At 35.3% G+C, this 14,780-nt stretch overlaps 1 protein-coding gene across 1 annotated transcript in view; it reads left to right on the top strand.

Moving 5' to 3' along the window:
- The first annotated feature begins 1,680 nt into the window (after window positions 1–1,680).
- SYNPO2 (synaptopodin 2) overlaps window positions 1,681–14,780 on the top strand; it is a 112,048-nt gene continuing 98,948 nt past the window's right edge. Inside the window, exon 1 of the mRNA XM_058192609.1 lies at window positions 1,681–1,932. Within this exon, the coding sequence (XP_058048592.1) occupies window positions 1,828–1,932 (105 nt within the window). The 5' untranslated portion in view covers window positions 1,681–1,827. The remainder of the gene's footprint in view (window positions 1,933–14,780) is intronic.

The following is a 14,780-nucleotide window of genomic DNA, read 5'->3' as shown; positions in this document are numbered from 1 at the left end:
GTTTCCTGACACCATATTTGTTGTTCTACGTTAACTGTATATGGTAATATGTCCATCTTTTCAAGTTACATGTGTTCTTTTAAAAATAAATATTTAAAAAAGATCTTCATTTTAATTTTCCAGCCATATTGGTTTTTCCTGTTGTTTTCCACTTTTTCTCTCATTCAGTTTGTTTACAGTTGTAGTTTTAGCGTCTCTTTCTCTTCTTCCTCTTCATCCCCCATCATTTTTTGTAATTGATTCATCTTGACCAACATAGCAGGCTGGACAATTCTGGGAATTCTGGGAATTGAAGTCCACAAGTCTCAAAGCTGCCAAGTTTGAAGATCTCTGATCTTGACCTTCTTTTTAAATTCTTTTTAGCATTACATTACAAGTTTCTTTCAAAATTCCTGCTACTTTTACTTCCTCAACAAAGTCTTTGCTATTGATTATTATCAAATCAAGTGATTCCCCTGTTACTTTCTTTTTTCTCCAAAGGAAAAACTTGTCAGTAACATGAGTCAAGAATTTCCTGGCATGATCATGTCTTCCAATAAATATTGAAGCAATTCAAGTCTCCAAAAATAAATGTCCATTACTAACTATGTTGTTTAATAAAAAAAAAATATGCATGGTGACATCACAGTATATGTATTTGCATCAGGTGGGAATATGGACTTGCCACAAGAATTGAGGAATGAGTATAAATTCCTGTCCATTAATCTTAATTTCAATCTTGAGGTTCTCCCAGATTTTATTTCTTCCTTATTAAATTCTGAACCAAAATTTCCAGTATAATTCACCATTGCTACTTCTCTCTCGTGCTGCTGTGAATGGCAAATCGGAATGGCCACAGGTATGATCTTCAGTCATTTGAATCATTACCTCCTTTGATATGAAAGTGATCTTCCTCCATTTGCATTAAAATGTAAAAGTTAAGTCTTGTTGTTTGCTTTTTATTTATTTATTTATTTTTTGAAGGGAGCAAATAAAACTGTAGCTTTTACACATAACAATGGAGAAAAAGAACATATATGTCCAACCCATACAATATACTGCTTTGGTTTTGATTTACTACATTGAATTGAGTTTTGTAAAACATGAGTTATTGCTTAGTTCATAGTTCAAAACCAGCCAATCACTTGAACATACCATGGCTTAACATGTGGGGTGTGAATCCAGGCACTGGAAAATTTATGCCAGAAAGAACCAGGGATATGTCAAAAACTCAGGCTATCATTTGATAATTGTAAACATCCTATCACAGCGGGTCTGTGGATAATTCTCAGTGGGAATGCTTCATACTAGTATCTGATGAAGAACTGGGGAGGAAGACAACTTTTTTCCTCTTCCCCTCCTACACTTTGTTTGGGTTATGAGAACATAGAATGTGTTGCAACCATAGCTTAACAAGTCTGGTACCACTTACAAAAGTAAACTCTCTGTCTTAAATCATTGCAGGGAGATTAACAAGTCCTTTGACCTGGCTGTTTTGATTTAGCTGTCACAGGCAAACGCTCATAGATTTAAATATAGCCTTTTTTTTGCCTCACAGCCGAGTGCTTTTCATTTGTGTTCCTCTGACATTACCACGAAGGTGGGCTGAGCACAGCAAATCTGACGAAAAAGTGGGCTGATCCCTTGGACTGGGAGCGCTTCCTTGCTCTCAGTCAATGATTGTGTTAACCAAGTGCAGAACACAGGCAGTGCCAACAGCAGTGATCCTGTCTCTCCTCTCTAACACCATCTAGAAGGCAAAGTCCAGCTGCAAATCTCCAGCTGCAGGATTTTTTAGAGATACCCCCTTTTTTTTAATGAACATTGACTGATTTTCCCAGAAGGATAATGGGTGTACAGGATTATATTTGCATCACTATGACTGGAGGGGCACCTTGGGGTTTCAGACTTCAGGGTGGCAAAGAAGAAAAGCAGCCTTTGAAGATTGCCAAGGTAAGAAAATAAGAGTATCTCCCTTCCTATTTTAATTAGTGTATGTATTTGTACATGTGTGTAGAGAAAGAGAAGGAAATAAAAGCTATGTTTAGTATAATTTGATAGTTAGAACACTTGGAATACTTACAGAACTTCCTCAAATGTATTATCAGATGCACTTTTTAAGGAAATTATCATTATAAAATATTCCTACCTTGATACCTTGGAAAGTACAAAGAGATTCCCCATATGTGTGTGTATGTATCTTGTGAAATGATGATTAATTTTAACTTCTGTTGAACTTGTTGAATGGCATTAAAAGGACACTCTGCAGTAAACGCTAGGTTTTGAATGAGCAGAACCTCATTTGATGAGAGATTTGTGATACTTTTTCTTCCAGTTTTGGCAAAGAAGTAAACTTATAGCTGCAAGGGGAAAATTGCACCTAACCTTTCACTTAGTTTGGACAACTCAGTCATGAGGCTATTGTCTCATTTTATGCAAACTGACAATGTTAAAATATTGTTGATGACAAATTGGTATGTATTTTATAGGTGAAAGCAAAATAACAAGTATGTGAGAATTCTAAGTAATTGCTTTAAAATCCTCCAATAGCATAACCAAACCAGTAGTATTTAAAAAAAAAACATTGACAATAAGTAGTTAATGAAATCAGTGTACTAATATCAAAAGTATGGAACAACAACACATTTTAATGAAGATTTTAGCTTTCTAAAATATAACCTTTGCAAAGCTTTTGAGGTGTGACTAACATTGAATATGTCAAATCTAGGTCATAATGCAGGATCATTCTACATAAAAAAAATCATAATTTTGAATTTAGGAATCAGCAGCTCTACATTTGGTACAACGAAGTAAAACTCAGCATATTAGTTCTGCATATTTAAGCAAAAGATGCATATATCCTCTGTGCATATATACAGATCCAGATACTTTGAGTCAGTAAAATTTATTTTTCTTATACAGCTTGCTTTTATTAAGAAACAAATAAGGAATAAGAAGACATTTTCATTGTCTTTTCATTGGTTCATAAATATGATATATTATATCATATTTATGATAGTTGGAGGACTGCCAAAGTTCTCTGTAATATTTTGTTGAACCATTTTATATCAGTTCATTTTTAGTATTGCAAATAAAATAAAATAAAGTTTATAGCAACTACTTTTTTTCAGTCAAGGATTGAAGTCAAGGTCTTTCATGTTCTTCCTCTATCTTTAAAGACCATCAGCAAATTCTGTTGGTACTTTGACAGTAAGTGGTTAATGAAATCAATGTACTAATATTAAAAGAATGTTATCATTAAGTATTTCATACCCTGGAAGTAAATTTTCTTTTGGGAAATCAATAAAAAAGAGTTTTCTATTTTGAATGTAATTATAGTTTGAACACAGCTGTGATAATGGAATTCTGCCACCTAGTGACATAAGAAAATGCACTACAGAAATTAACAGAATGAGCACAGTTGTAGGATGAATGCAATGCAAAGCTGATAGCATGCATTAGAAGTATTGAAAGACATTGCTGGCTGAAATCCAGTGAATAAAAAAGAAAAGAAAAAGCAGTGTTTCTTTCAACATGGATTTAATGATGCATTCTTATCAGAGTGGAAGCTACATACATTGTATGCAAAGTTTAGGGATGGTTGGTTAGTAGATAACTATAGTCGATATCGCTGCAAATATAAAAACTGTCCTGCTGACTCAAACTGAATCTATATAGTCCAGCAGGACATAAAGGAGTTGCCTATCATTTATGCTCTCTCTCTTTTTTTCTTGCATGTGATTTTCAGTGATATAGTGCCTCTGAATATGGTGGTTCCTTTTAAGTTTCACATCAGCTTCCTTTGCTAGCCCTCTCTTGTTTTCATTGATTGTTCAGTAATATTTCACCTTTCCTCCAAGTGCTCCTATACATTTATCATTGCTTCTTTCAGCTTTATCTGCACAAGAGCACATGTGGTGTTCAAGCTAAGAAAGAGTGACTGGACAGTGAATTTTTGTGACAGAAGGTAGACTTGAAATTGAGGTTCTTGATAGAACTTTATAACCCTTCCATCACCCCAGTTTAATGAACTCATATAATCGTTTAACAGCAATCATGATCATTTCTGACAAAGTATCAGTAGGATTAGCAGAAGGAAAACTGAGTATCCCAGATGCACAAGAGGCTGATGGATAGGAAATGTATTCAAATGTGTAAAAGAAAGGATTAGTTAAAGGACTGCATATAACACAAGTAGAAAGTTGGAACAAAAAATATGTACAGCAACTTCAAGCAAATAGCTGGTCACTGAACAGAGTTAGTTATAACTCATATAATTGCATTCTCTTCCCAAAGTATTAATGGTGATGCTTTCAAATGAATGACTGCTTATGTAGTGATCTGATAATATTCAAGTTCTTGGTGATGAGTCTACTGAACATACTGTGATGAAATGAATGTTTCAATGCTTATTTATGGTGGCTGTTTGAAGTGAAAATGGAGACATAAAGTTGGGATCAAGGGAATCCTAATCCATGAAAATTATAATTATTATTTTTTGTCAGTCTGTAAGATATCTCAAGATTCTGTAATTTTTGGAAGAATGGTTGTGAAAACAAAAGAGCAAAAAGGACAATAAAATAGCTGCTTTTGATAAAGTCTGATGCCTGTTCCAGTAATTTTCCTTCTGCTTAATGTAAAACGTTACTTACTGTAATATATTTACTTTTGCATGGATGAGAAAAAACTGTAGTAAGATATTTTCAATTTTTTAAATTTAAAGATAGCAAGCTTTGAAACAAACTCTTATAAAACTTTTCATGACAGTCATGGGACTGCATCTGCTTAGAATCTTTCCCAGCACACTGTTGGCCTGTGTGAGAAGGAAAGTTGCCAAATCTCCAGCATGTTCTCTTATCTAAATTTCCCAAGAGAACTGGTGATTCAGCAGATCTCCTAAGCATCCTGCTTGGACATCTATGCTCTCTGAAAATATCTGGGGTTTCAGGCATGACTGGTACTGAAAGCTTCTTGGACTACTTCTATCTAGTTTGCTCTACAGTTTTAAACTTAGATTTATGTGACTATTTTCCATTTCTTTTGGGAATGTGACTCCCAAAGCTTGTTTTAGTTTTTGAACTGTATAAGACGTTCCCTATGAATGTATATTTAAGAGCCTGCCAGTATCCAATGGGATTCTGACTAATCTGCTTAGATGCTTTCACATAGTTTTCAGACCCTGTTGAAGAAGTATAGTTGAGATTATATTTCCAGGTCTAAGTTTCTATTGGCTGGATTCACACACTGTGGGAAGTTTTGCTTTCTTTTAGACATAATTAGGGTTATAATCCCAAATGACTGAATTTATGCATTAAACTAAGCGATACGTCATCATTTTATGCTTGCCTTCACATAATCAAACAAACTATATAGCATTTGTCACAGTCTGTGAATCCAATTATTTATTATAACTGTAAGTAGAGAGTTCCCATATACAGGTATATAAACTCTCTATGTATAAAGATACTATATATAGGATTAAGGATCCAAATTCATGATCCTGGATATGAAAAATTTGGTATTGCAATACTGGAGTACCAGTTGAAAACTCTTCTACTGTCTTCAGACTAAACATTGCTGAATAGACATTGTTGCAGTGGACAACCTAGTTAGCTGCTACAAGAAGATCACACTGACTGACTCAAGTAAGGGCATGTCAAAGTATCAACAATGGTACATTGAAATATCAGCAAGCAAGAACTGATAGGACTATAAATTACACAAAGTAATAGACAATGATAAATGCTCTAGGACTTTAGAATTCAGACAGATAAGCACCTGGAACATTACACCCCAGACTTAACAATTGCCAATAAGAAACATAAAGAAGTTTGGATAGTGGACATTGCAGTTCCTGGAGAAAGCAGACTAAAAGAAAAAGAGAAACACAAAATACAATGACCTGCAAATAGAAATGGAACAACTGTAGCAAGGGAAAGCTGTGTTTGTGTGCGTCTGTGCATATGTGTGTGCGCACGCGCACACTACACACACACACACACATATACACATATGCATAAAATACATATGTGCCTTGGCTGCAATCTCATAACATCTGCAGCACTTCTTGGACACCATCAGCAATGACAAAATCACCACGAGTCAATTGCAAAAGGCAGCTTTACTTGCAACAGCTTACACTCTTGACAATATCTTTAACACTATCAGACAACATATGCTTATCCCGGGTTGATAGATGAATAAAAATGCCAGATCCAATCAAAACATGCCCATTCAACCAAAATCACTTCACTTAATATGGATATGGTCATGGGCCATATTATACATACTAACAGGTTTAAAATAGTTATTTTTGAAGTAAGCTAAAGGACTAGAAGAGAGAATATGGGAGTGTATGAGTTAAATGTCTTGTATTTTAGTTTAACGTTTCCTGTCTGAATATTTTTGCCAAATATTTTCTGTTTGTTACACTCTTGTGAACCAAAAATTATACAATAGGAATAAGGCAGATCTGAACACATGGTGTGAACTTCTGAACTTGTTTTCTTAATGATATCATGACATATAAACCACAACAGAAAGAGATTATCAATAAAACATTTCCTGTAAAGTATTTAGAGATGAAGAAAAAAAAACACTTTGATCCAGACTTAGAATAATCAAGTGAACTTCAATTAACTATGACTCTTCTAAGTCCATTAATTTTAATTAACCTACTTTGGATACTAAATTGCATCCAATCCATTGCTTAGATATTTTTATTCTGTCACAGATTTTGATGATTTTCATCACTTTTTCTTTCAGTTACTAAAGGAACTTTGTTTTCATCATTTTTAGCAAATCAATATTTAAAATTATTAAGACCATAAGAGGCTGTCTTAAAGATAAGATAGGATTTTAACATGCAGCATATTTTATTATAGACTTGAAAAAAACCATCCAACAAAAACTGTGAAGGACATTCCTTCATGGTTCTTCTCAGGTCTACTGATCACATGTAACATGTCTTGATATTTTGGATGATACAGTTCATATGGGAAATATTTATGTGATCAACCCAGGAGAAGGATTAGAATCTCTCATGCTTCCTCAGCTTTATGGGCTGAGTTTATTTTATAGAGGGATTTATATATCACTGTCAGTCATGATTTGAGTTTGGGCACTGATCCAGAGGTTGGACTACATTAACTATATGGCATACCAAAGAAATTATATATTTGTATTCAAGTAGAGAAGAAGGTGATGCAACTATGGCTTTCTTAACATCTTAAAAACATAGCACTATTAACATTTAAAAACATAGCACTATTACAACCTTTTCATATTCACAAGACAATGCTAGAGCAACTAGCATTTTTCACAGCAACTGTGACTACAGATTTGAAACATAAGGATGCCTATACTTTTCCATAGGAAAACCCATTATTCACATAGCAGACATGTACTGAAGTTCCATTTATTAAAATGGGTTCACTGCATATTTATGTTCTATTAAGTAATACTTGGCTGATGCAACTATTATACTTTGTGAGCTCCTACAAAATTGAATTCTAGATATTCTTTGTGATTTCAAAACCTTTGTTTGTTGGCCAAACAAATGTATATGGCTGCCCCTCTACCAAGGGAATTTTAGAATAGAAAATAGAAAAATAAAAAAAATAAAAAGACTAAGTCAAAGCACCATAAAAATTTCATACCCATAGCTCAAATAAATTGAATAAATAAATAAATAACTTACTGGCTACAATGCTCAGGCAAAAAGCCAGGTCTTCACTGTGTCCATGTAGACAATAAGATTGGGATCAGCTGTATCTCTGGAGGGGGGGTGCTCCATGAGGTAAGTGCTATGAAAGAAAGCACTTTCATAGATGCTATGAAAGAGAAGTCACACTTTTGAGGCCCCATCAGGTGTCACTGTTTCACTAAGGAAACTCAGACTGTGCCCAATCCATGCTGCTAGACATAGCAGGGCATGCAGAAATCACCAGGATTTATTGGTCCTGCAAATAACCTTGCTCTACATCATGTAGGGCTTTGCAGGCGATGACCAGTAACTTGATTTGCACCAGGAAGCTTACTGTAAGCCAGTGCAATTCATATAGCAATGATGTTATAATGGGTATATTGGAAAGCACCCATCACTGATTCTGGACCAGCTGAAGCTTCAAAGGCAGCTCCAACTTAGTAGAGGTCATTGCAGTTATCCAATTGTGACTAATGTATGAGCGAGAGCAGTGGCTCGTAATATAGCAATGGGTGCAACTGCAAACCAATGTATTCATGCAAAGGCTTTCTTGCCTGCAGCTGCAAGCATGAGCAGGAGTTAAGAGTCCAGGAGGAACCACGATTGTTCACAAACTCTGCTGGGGAAGTATAATTGCAGCCAGAACTAAAGCTGGCAAATCATTAGATGAGGGTAACCCTAAAACGTACAGCCCCTTAGTCTTGTCAGCAGGTTCTTTCCCATCCAGATCATCTAGTTTTTAGATACTGAACAAGCACCTCGACACCATCATTTGGGCCAGCCAAGTCAGATGTAAAACTGAGTATCATCATTATGCTGATGATAATTACCCTGGGCCAATAGATAACCTCAGTCAGGGATTTCATATAAACATGGATGCTAAATAGGAGTAGGAAGAGAGTGGCTCCTATGACATCTTGGAAAATGGAGATTACTCCAGCACTAGTAATATTTTTAAACATTTAGAACATGTCAGTTGGAGAATATCCATTTTCTATTGCAGTTATCTACTTTATAGAGAGAAAGAGATATTACTTTTTTACTCTCTTATATTTTGACAGAAATATGTAAATCATTGCTTAAACATTTTTAAAGATGAGCAATGTGTAGAAATGTTCTACATTTGTTTTACAAGGTTCGCTGAAAGTCAATACTCTTTTAAAGAAGCTTTCTCAGGCATTTGGGCAATTCAGCCCAAAACGTAAAGACAGTTTAGTCACTGTCATTGCCAAATAATACAGAACTGTAAATAACCAATTGGAACAGGAATGTAGGTAGTTTTGCCTACTCTCGAAGAGAATTATTTTCAAAAATAGCACTAATGGATGTTATTCATAGTCTCTCTCCTTCCCCCCCTCTCTCTCCATGCACCAATCAAACTCAATGTTGAACCTCATTTCAGTATGTAGTTTGTTTAAATGGTTATTTCAAACATCTTTATGTATAAAGTTGGCATGATTGAAACCATCTGTATTTACAAGAATGTTTTTACATTCCTAGATCATGGGTATCCAATTCTGACAACTTTACGACTTGTGGACTTGAACCCCCAGAATTCCCCAGCCAGCCCATTCTGGGAATTGAAGCAGGGGTGAAATTTTAAAAATCCCCCCTACCGGTTCTGTGAGTGTGGCTTGTTGTGGGGAGGTCATGTGACTGGGTGGGCATAGCCAACTCGACATCACTCACATCGAGGGGCTCCTCACTGGCTCCACCCCTGCCAGCCACTCCTTGTTGCAAATGGCTGGAAAATGCAGAGGGGAATATTCCTGCCTACCATCCTTCCTTCAGTCTGTGCTGAGATTGAGGAATGGATGAGAGGCAGGAAAATCCCCTTTCCCATTTTCCTGCCTTTCACAAAAACAGCTCCATTCCAGCTGCTCCCCACCCGTACCCGTCCCTCCTGGAGACTACCTTAAAGACACAGGCTGCAGCAGTTCCATTCTGAATGGAGGGAGAAAAGTTAGCATTCTCTCTGCTGCATTTAACATAGAATTCTGTGGAATATTGAGTGGCCGGAAGAAGTGAGCGGTGACCGGCTGGGCACGGGTGGGGCCAAGGGGGGGTAATTACTACCGGTTTGGTGAACTGATGCCCATAATCCCTAGCGGTCCACCCGAACTGGTCCGAACCAGTAGGATTTCACCCCTGAATTGAAGTCCACAAGTCTTCAAGTTACCAAGGCTGGACACCCCTGACCTAGATAATAGATAAAGGGAACATAGTATGAGAAACATGAATACATAGAAGTATGATAAAAAATATGGTTTGGAGAGGTTTTTATGTGCTAATAATTTTAGAGAAATAAATTCTGAGAAGAGTCAGGGCCAATAAAGGGAACCATTTCTTTAATAACTGATTATGCTGGTATTCAGTGTGGTTGAGGGCTATTGTTCATAATGAGGGACAGGAAACATTTATGAAATGCTTGGAATATCAGTGGCTACTAACCTTAATAACTGTTTGGTACTTTCCAGTATCATAAGTGGAATAATGGAAGCAAAATAGAAAAGAATTAGGCTCTCCCACCTGCTTTTATGAAGTTTCTGAATGTATCTTCTTGATCATTGTATGAAAATAGTAGACTGTATAAAGACCATTTGCCTGAACCATCAGAACTCTTCCTCTCTTCTAATGGAGGCAGGGCACAGAGATTTTAGTGTAGAGCTACTTTACTAGAGTCTCTTTTTCTAAATGATTCACTGTAATGAGCCACCCCTAAAATAAGAACCATTTTGAACAGATAACTTTCTCTCCGTGATAGTGCTCATCCCATGTTCCCAATGTTCTAAATGTGCCCATTTATTCTATAAGATAGTTATAGCCTTGAGAGTAGTTATTGCCGGAAGAAGAACCATATCCTTGGTGAAGAGTCAGGACATATAATAAAAATTATATAATAACCATCTTATTCATATGGAAATATCTCTTAATTCGTGAAATAAATAGAGAACTAGTTTGGTAGAGTGATTAAGGCATCAGATCAGAAATGGGACACTGTGAGTCCTAGTCCCGCCTTAGGCACAAAGCCAGCTGGACTTACTCTTAGACCTAGGAAGAATGGCAAACTACTTCTGAAAAACACTTTTGACACATTTTTGAATTAATTTTTTGCAAACATTTTATATGTATTATAAGACCAGTGTAACATATTACTGATATAAGACATAAATCTTATTGAATGTATAAATTATATTATAATTTAGTCTTTCACCATTACTATGTGGTTACATAACTACCTTTTATGTCAACTTGCCAAGACAGCTGTGAAAAAGGGGTATTGGTTATCCAGGCTCCACACTTAAAATAATTGCATCTATGCTGTGATATTTTAGGAAATATGTAAGATAATCCATGTCTATGTTTCATAGTATCCCAGTAAAATTGATATTGACATTGCCCTTTTTTGATATGATTGTGTTTTTCATGTTGTTCCAAAGTTCTCTTTACTTGGTCTGTTCTGTGTGCATTTTGGAATGAGAGAGATCTCCACCCACTCTGTATTTGCATAGCATATCACTGTATTCATTCAAGGCAGATATACAATGAATTACCATATTTTTCCATCTATAAGATTCCCAATGTATAGGATGCCATGTTTCATGTATAGTAAGTAAGCACACTACAAACCATCACAGTGCAGAAGCCATATTATTAGAGACTGAGTAATACAAGAACAGGAAATGCATCACAGGAACAATAGAGATGAAACAAGGGGTGAAATCCAGGAGGTTCTGACAGGTTCTGGAGAACTGGCAAATACCACCTCTGGCTGGCCCCAGTGTGGGGTGGGAATGGAGATTTGCAATCTCCTTCCCCCAGGAGTGAGGAGGGAATGGGAATTTTGCAGTATCCTTGCCTTGGAGTGGGGTGGGAATGGAGATTTTGCAGTATCCTTCCCCTGCCATGCCCACCAAGCCACGCCCACCAAGCCACACCATGCCCACCAAGCCACGTCCACAGAACTGTTAGTAAAAAAATTTGGATTTCACCACTGGATGAAACCTAGAGTGTCAATGTGATACAGGAAACAACTACAGTAGAGAGGAATGATAGAGCTGCATATAAGGTAGAGGCTTGTCCAGCAGAGCTGGAGGAAGTAGGTGGGCCACGCCTTTTCCTCTCAGCCTCCTGTGTATAAGAAGCCCCTCCATTTTCAAGTAAATATTTTAAAGAAAAAGTAGCATCTTATAAATGGGAAAATACGGTATATGTAGTCTTATGGCTTCGGAATAAATGAGAATTTGCCAGGGTGGGGAAAATTTTCCCAAGAAAAATGGATAATTTAAAATTTACCTTTTACCCTAAAGCGTGGTGATTTCTGGAGCTATCAGAAATTCTACACCCTTGATGTAAGCAGCATTGTCAGTGTTAGTGTTTTCAGATCAGCATTTGTGTTGGGAAATACTGAAGTGAAATGAAAGTGTGGGTATATTTTTCATTAATTGTTTTTTATTGACTTCAAAGACTGGAGGCCAGGGTTAACTGGTTCATTTACATAAAAAATCATATAGAAAGGCAAAATTAATAACTTGATAGTGAAAGTAAAATACTGGCAACTAACAAACATTTAATTTAGTTCTCTGTGTAGCTGATTACATCAAAAACATTTGGAAGATTGGTACAAATATTCATTTTAGACAAATATTATGTGATAATAAATGCATTAAACAAGCTATAATCATCCTATAATTCATGAATAAACTAAGGTAACTATGAATCAGGATCGTGATTTATTTTCCATAATAGAACTATTCTGAAAAATTAACAAGGTGTTTAATGGAGTACTTCAATTTGTTCAGATCACAGTATCTACTTGCATATTAGGAGTCACTTTGGATAGTGAGATGGCCACATATAAATTTAATAAATAAATAAAATAAACTATTGATGGTTAAGCTTTGAATGTGAATTCTTATTAAATTATCCTTTTAAAGATAATAAAACACAGTTGCATTACTTTACTTACATTTCAGAATAAAATACTGTAATGAATTATTTGTATCAGACTAATACAGACATTTTTCAGTTTTTGACTGTTCAAATGCTCAGTGTTTAATTAATTTTCAACAGTAGGCAAAAAAAAGTAACTTGAATACCCTCAGGATAATTTATGTGGTTTTCAGCATTTGTGAGAACAAATTTGGCTAAAAGATCAATCTGAAATTCATGCTTCAATTTATCTACAAGGGAAAAATATAATAATCTTTCCTTTCTTGTGATAATGGTTAAAACCACTCTGAGTGAAGAAATTAATAGCATTATTGAATGTGAACTGATAGAATCTTTGCTAGAATGCATAAACCTATTATTAAGTTCTAGATTCTGGGAAAGCTATCACCTTTAGTCTTAAAAAATACAGGAATAAACCCAGCACTGAAATATTCATCAAGAAACAACATATATTCATGCATATATGAATATGGGCATATATGATTATAGAGAAAGGTGGCCTAACAATTTAATATTAATATAATTAATGTATTCATTTTAAATAATAATTTAAATAACTAAAATCTTTTGTTTGCTCTTTCAACAGCTGTTTTCATCAGCTTTTGCTTTGCCTATATGCTTTAGAAAAAGTTCCAGTGATCACACTGAACAAAAACATACTGGTGATACCATTTGAGGAAACTAAAAATACATTTCAGTAAACTGTTTAAATTGGACCAAGTCTTTTGGATTTCAGGATTGTTACTTAGCCAGACTGGATGAAAGAAAGATGAGAGACCTGAGCACAACTGAAACTGTGACAGGATTTGGCTAAGAAAACATAAGCAGCTTTAGGTAAATCTTTGTCATATTAAAAAAACAACATGATGTTTTATGAAGCATCTGTATTTGTAGAATAATAACTGGGCATATAGCCTATAAACAAGAGAACAAGACAAAAATATATTTTATGCTACATAAAAAGTTAATGATGAGATAAACCCACAATTGTCCTTATAACTTCGAAGTGAGACCTAAATAAAAATGGGACAGATAGAATTTAAATACTTGCCCATTCTTAAACCTTAACCATTTTTAAGTGACCTCAATTTTCACAATTCAATAGTTTACACATCTGTAAGACAGGGTATTATAAGCAGCCTTTTAGGCATATCGGTTACAATGTTTTGTTTATTTGCTTGCATACATACTGTATATATTATGTTGGTGTAAGTAACATACTGCAAAGTACAAAAAAGGAATAGGCATTAGCAAGCGAAACAAATTAAGATCATGAGGCAATAAAAAGAATGTGAAATATAGCTAACTATAATTTATACCAACACTATTCATATTATGTCTCCACATCTCTCTATCTTTATAAACCACCCTTATCTCCACTATGTGGAAACATTCCATATACCAATTCATATGTTGCCCTTTTTTTTTTCTTTAAAAGTTTGTTGTCTTTCAGAATGTTGGAGTCAGGCGGTACCTAAATTTAATGAAATGAAGAAATAAACAAATAAGTCAGCACCATTCAGATTTTAAAAATCTGCCACTCTTCTGTAGTTTCTTTTGGCTTTTTCTTTTACTTTGAGCTCATTTTTTTCCAAGCAACCATTTTGGAAATACCAAATAATAGTTTGTCCCACATTCAGAATATTTCATCACTTTCTGTCTTTCATAGATTAGCATTTCCTATTTATATTAAGGTCAGAACTGTTCTTGCCAGGAGAAAATCTTTCTATGTGGTTGCTAATGGTTATGACTGACTTGCTGGTACATAAACAGTCAAAGAGGACAGGATAGCATAGCATAGCATAGCATAGCATAGCATAGCATAACCTTTATTGCCACATTTTTCTGTGAATACACTGGCACACATTAAAAAGGAAATTCTGATGCCTACTTTCAAAAGAAAATTAATATAGACCCATACACATATATGCGCACACATATACAAAGATTGATACTATACTGTACAAAGCTATTACAGAATCTAGTTGTTTTGCTTTGGATAACACAAATCCCATTTCTAGAAGGCAACAATGAAAAGCGGTCATGGAGAGGATGTGCAGCTTCCCTGCCAAAACTGTGGACCTTGATCAGGGATTATGGTTTATATGCCATGTCCTGAATAGAAAGACGTGAGCATCCAATA

This window comes from Ahaetulla prasina, chromosome 8 (assembly GCF_028640845.1).
Source record: "Ahaetulla prasina isolate Xishuangbanna chromosome 8, ASM2864084v1, whole genome shotgun sequence".
NCBI classification, from domain to species: domain Eukaryota; kingdom Metazoa; phylum Chordata; class Lepidosauria; order Squamata; family Colubridae; genus Ahaetulla; species Ahaetulla prasina.
This window is presented reverse-complemented; position numbering and strand designations above follow the sequence as displayed.